The sequence below is a fragment of the Arachis ipaensis genome, chromosome B05 (genome assembly GCF_000816755.2).
Source record: "Arachis ipaensis cultivar K30076 chromosome B05, Araip1.1, whole genome shotgun sequence".
Taxonomy (NCBI): Eukaryota; Viridiplantae; Streptophyta; class Magnoliopsida; order Fabales; family Fabaceae; genus Arachis; species Arachis ipaensis.
The window spans coordinates 826,185-829,742 of record NC_029789.2 but is presented as its reverse complement, the minus strand read 5'-3'; the positions used below and the strand labels follow the sequence as shown (position 1 = coordinate 829,742).

At 28.6% G+C, this 3,558-nt stretch overlaps 1 protein-coding gene across 1 annotated transcript in view; it reads right to left on the bottom strand.

Annotated features, from left to right (window-relative positions):
- Positions 1-2,041, bottom strand: part of LOC107642311 (phosphoenolpyruvate carboxykinase (ATP)) — an 8,061-nt gene extending 6,020 nt beyond the window's left edge. The window contains exons 1-2 of the mRNA XM_016345618.2: positions 1,884-2,041; positions 1,374-1,662 (exon numbers count right to left, since the gene is read on the bottom strand). Coding sequence (XP_016201104.1) covers positions 1,374-1,636 — 263 coding nt within the window. The 5' untranslated portion in view covers positions 1,637-1,662; positions 1,884-2,041. The remainder of the gene's footprint in view (positions 1-1,373; positions 1,663-1,883) is intronic.

Below are 3,558 nucleotides of genomic sequence, written 5' to 3'. Positions count from 1 at the left end.
TTAATGGCTGGTGCTGTGTTAATTTAAAAATTTTGGCATAGTATTAAAAATTGTTGTGGTTAAAATTGGATGAATGAGTTTTGTTGTGGACTACTTGTGGTTCAACAATCAACCCTACGGCCAGTGAGCCTAAACTTATATTTGGATATTGAAGTTCTATGAAGAATCAAGACCGTCTTGAACTAGTACCACTTTAATCTCATCTTGAAAATTAATTATGTGTTGTTGATCCAAGCTGATGGTTGTTTGAATATTAATTATTAAATAAATAGTATTTTAGGATTGGATGAGAACGAGACAAGCGTGAAGGAATGAGGCCGAAGCATCCTCTAATAAACTAAAGAAAGTGTTCAATCAATAGAACTTTGGGTGGTTGGTTCTTATTGCAAATAATCAGAATCACATAAATTCGTACACTATCACTTTTCAAAACAAGGACCTAATTTTATTTGGTTTTTGATTCAACGGGCTAAAGTCACCCGACCAGTCCATTAGGACCATTATTTGTTCAGGGAATTAGAGCATGTTACTTTAGTTGTTTTTACTATAAATATAATAACTCAAAAAAAAAAAAAACTGGATTCGAGAAATTAAAGACACAATAATACATATTACAAGACTTAGTTTAAGTGATTGTTTGAATTGATTAAACGTATGTCCTTAATTTTATCCTAAGAAATGGTGTGTATACTAAATTACTAATGTGGTAGTTGACTTATAGGAGATACATCATACATGCAAAGACTTTGGCTTGAAATCCACAAGGGTTCCATAAAAATGCAGTGAAATGAGAGAATTGTCTTTTCTCTTCGGTAAGTAAAAATCATATGTTCTAACTTCTAAGTACTGTTCGCTCCGATCCATTGCATTAATGCAAACACTAGACTCTAGCAACAGTATTCTGTGATATCATTTTGTTGAAATTGAATGTATATATAATAAACTAATAATAATAATATAACATGCTGTGTGTCAAAAGTAATAATTAATAAATGAAAGATTTAATGCAAAAATTCATTAATCTTTTAACATAATTTTGATATATTGATAATATAAAATATTTTATGTAATTATATAATTATAGATATTTTCTTTAAAAATCATTCACGCAATTGTATTAATATAAAAAATAATTATTTTTACTAACAAGTCGTCGTATGATTTGACTTTACTGTAAAACAATTTTACACTGAAAATATATTAAAATTAACTGGTAGAAATTCATGTGCAGTCGCTTTCACGTGAAGTTGATCTGAAAGCGTTAGATGATTTGACTAATTTGACTAAATTTTTATTTAGAGACTCTCAACTATCAACTTCACGTGAAGTCAACTGCACCTGAGTTTCACCAAATTAAATTCATTAAATATTACCTGATTGACTGGAGTTGCTGTTTCTGGCGCTCTTGTTCAGAGAGGGTGGCAAAGGGAGTTTGGGAGCCCGTAACGGGAGTGGTAGGTGCTGATTTCTTCTTCTGAAGAGAGTGAAGCTCATCAATCGTCTTAGCCTTCACCGTCGGACCGCTGTCGTCGTGACAAATCCCGTTCACATGCTTCTTATGGGTATGGATCGCCGGAAGTCCGTTTCTCGCCGTCCCGTTACCGTTAGCCACGTTTCCATTTCCGCTTGATGCCATCTTCTACACACTTGTATAATAAACCCCTGTTAATCACAAAATTACAAAATCAACCATCAAATCATAAATCCCAAGGCATCACATTTAATTTCTCCATTTGAAAATCCATCGTCGTCAAAACTCTACATTAACTCTATCAATCAATTTATGAATTTATTACTAATTAATATTTTGTCAACGTTTGCGTGAGAACTAGAATCATAATAATAACATGGGATTAGGAGGGAATATAATGAAGAGAACGAACCAGAGATTGGAAATGAGAGAAGAAAGATCTAATAATGATAAACGAAGGAAATGGACGAAGGAGAAATAAACATGGAAAGTGGAAAGATTTTGTGCTGTTTTTTCGAGTGAGGTATGAACAAGGGACACAAAAAGGTGATGGGAAATCTTGTAACGATGAGGTGATCCTTTTATAGGGTTCAGTGACACACCAAAAACTTAACCATGGTTATAATTCTTAACTCTAGTTGAGGGTGACTATGGTTAAATCCTATCCCGCAAGCGCAAGGTTCTGAAAAGAGAAAAATTCCAAATTTCGTATAATCCCGGAATGAGAGTTGGCTACAAAGTCATCAAATGAGTAGAAGATAATCCTGTGCTCCTCTTCTCCTCCATATGCTACACACGCATTCCCGTATTCTCAAAGAAAAGTTTATTATATATTTATGGATAAATTTTATGTGTTTATTAACTAATATTAATTGAATATCTAATAACAAAATTTAAAATAAATTAATTTAACTAAGGCAGTAAATCATCAAACTTAAAATCATTTGGAAAAAATAATTTAGATTTTTGGGGTGACTTAAATATCTTAGATTTTTTTTTGCTATAGTTAAGCTAACCCATTCATTTTTGTGCTATCGAATAAAATATTGATTGACTAATTAATTGATAAAAAAACCTATATACACATAAAAAGAACGAAAATATTTTATAACAATAAAAATCAATCAAAATTTTTCCTCTCACACTTCTCATTTTTTCAACCTGACAAATAATATACCCAATTAAATGATCAAATAATATAATATCATGTATAAATTAAACCAAAACAAAATGTTTTCATAATTGAATTTATAAGAATTATAGGTGAAATTAAAAAAGCATAAAAAATAAAAAATAAAAACTTAAATTCAAAATCCAAAAAAAATAATAAACAACTGAATATCATTGATTTTAGCCACATGAAAATTTAAATTAAATAGAAACAAATAAAAATATAATGAAACTGAAAGAACAAATTCTAAAACAAAAATATTATTATTTTTTTCTCTTCTCTTTTGTTTTTCATGAATTCATAATCATCGTCATCATTATTCATATTTCTTTCTTCTAAACTAATATGATTTATTTGAGGTGCTCTATCGTCCAATCTCAATTGTCTTATCTGTTTTACATTGTATCTGATTCATTTAACTTTTATATTTTTATTATATGTTGTAATTTTTTGTACCAACAGTCATTCATATTAATATCATCACATCTTTTGAGAACGTAATCAATCTTATTTTCTACTAAATATAAGTAAATTTGTATTATGAATATATGCTTTCAAGATTTATGTTTGATTTTAAGATTTTGAGATATTTTTTGTGGATTGTATTTTGAAAATTGTAATTTTTATTTGAAAAAATTGAATAATTATAGGTATAATAGAGAAGAATATAAATAGAGAATTTTTTGTGTTGTAACCACACAAAATTTGAAAATTGATATGTGATGTAATTAATTGAATTAATCATTATGATGAAGAGAAAATGTATCATGTTATTTAATTTTGGAATGTGATAGTAAGTGTTATTTAGAATGTATTTTTTTAATCATTTATGAGTTATAATTTATCGTAGGTCCGTAGCACTACTATAAAAAAAAATCAGTTATCATGTATTATGCATAAATTTATATAATTTTTA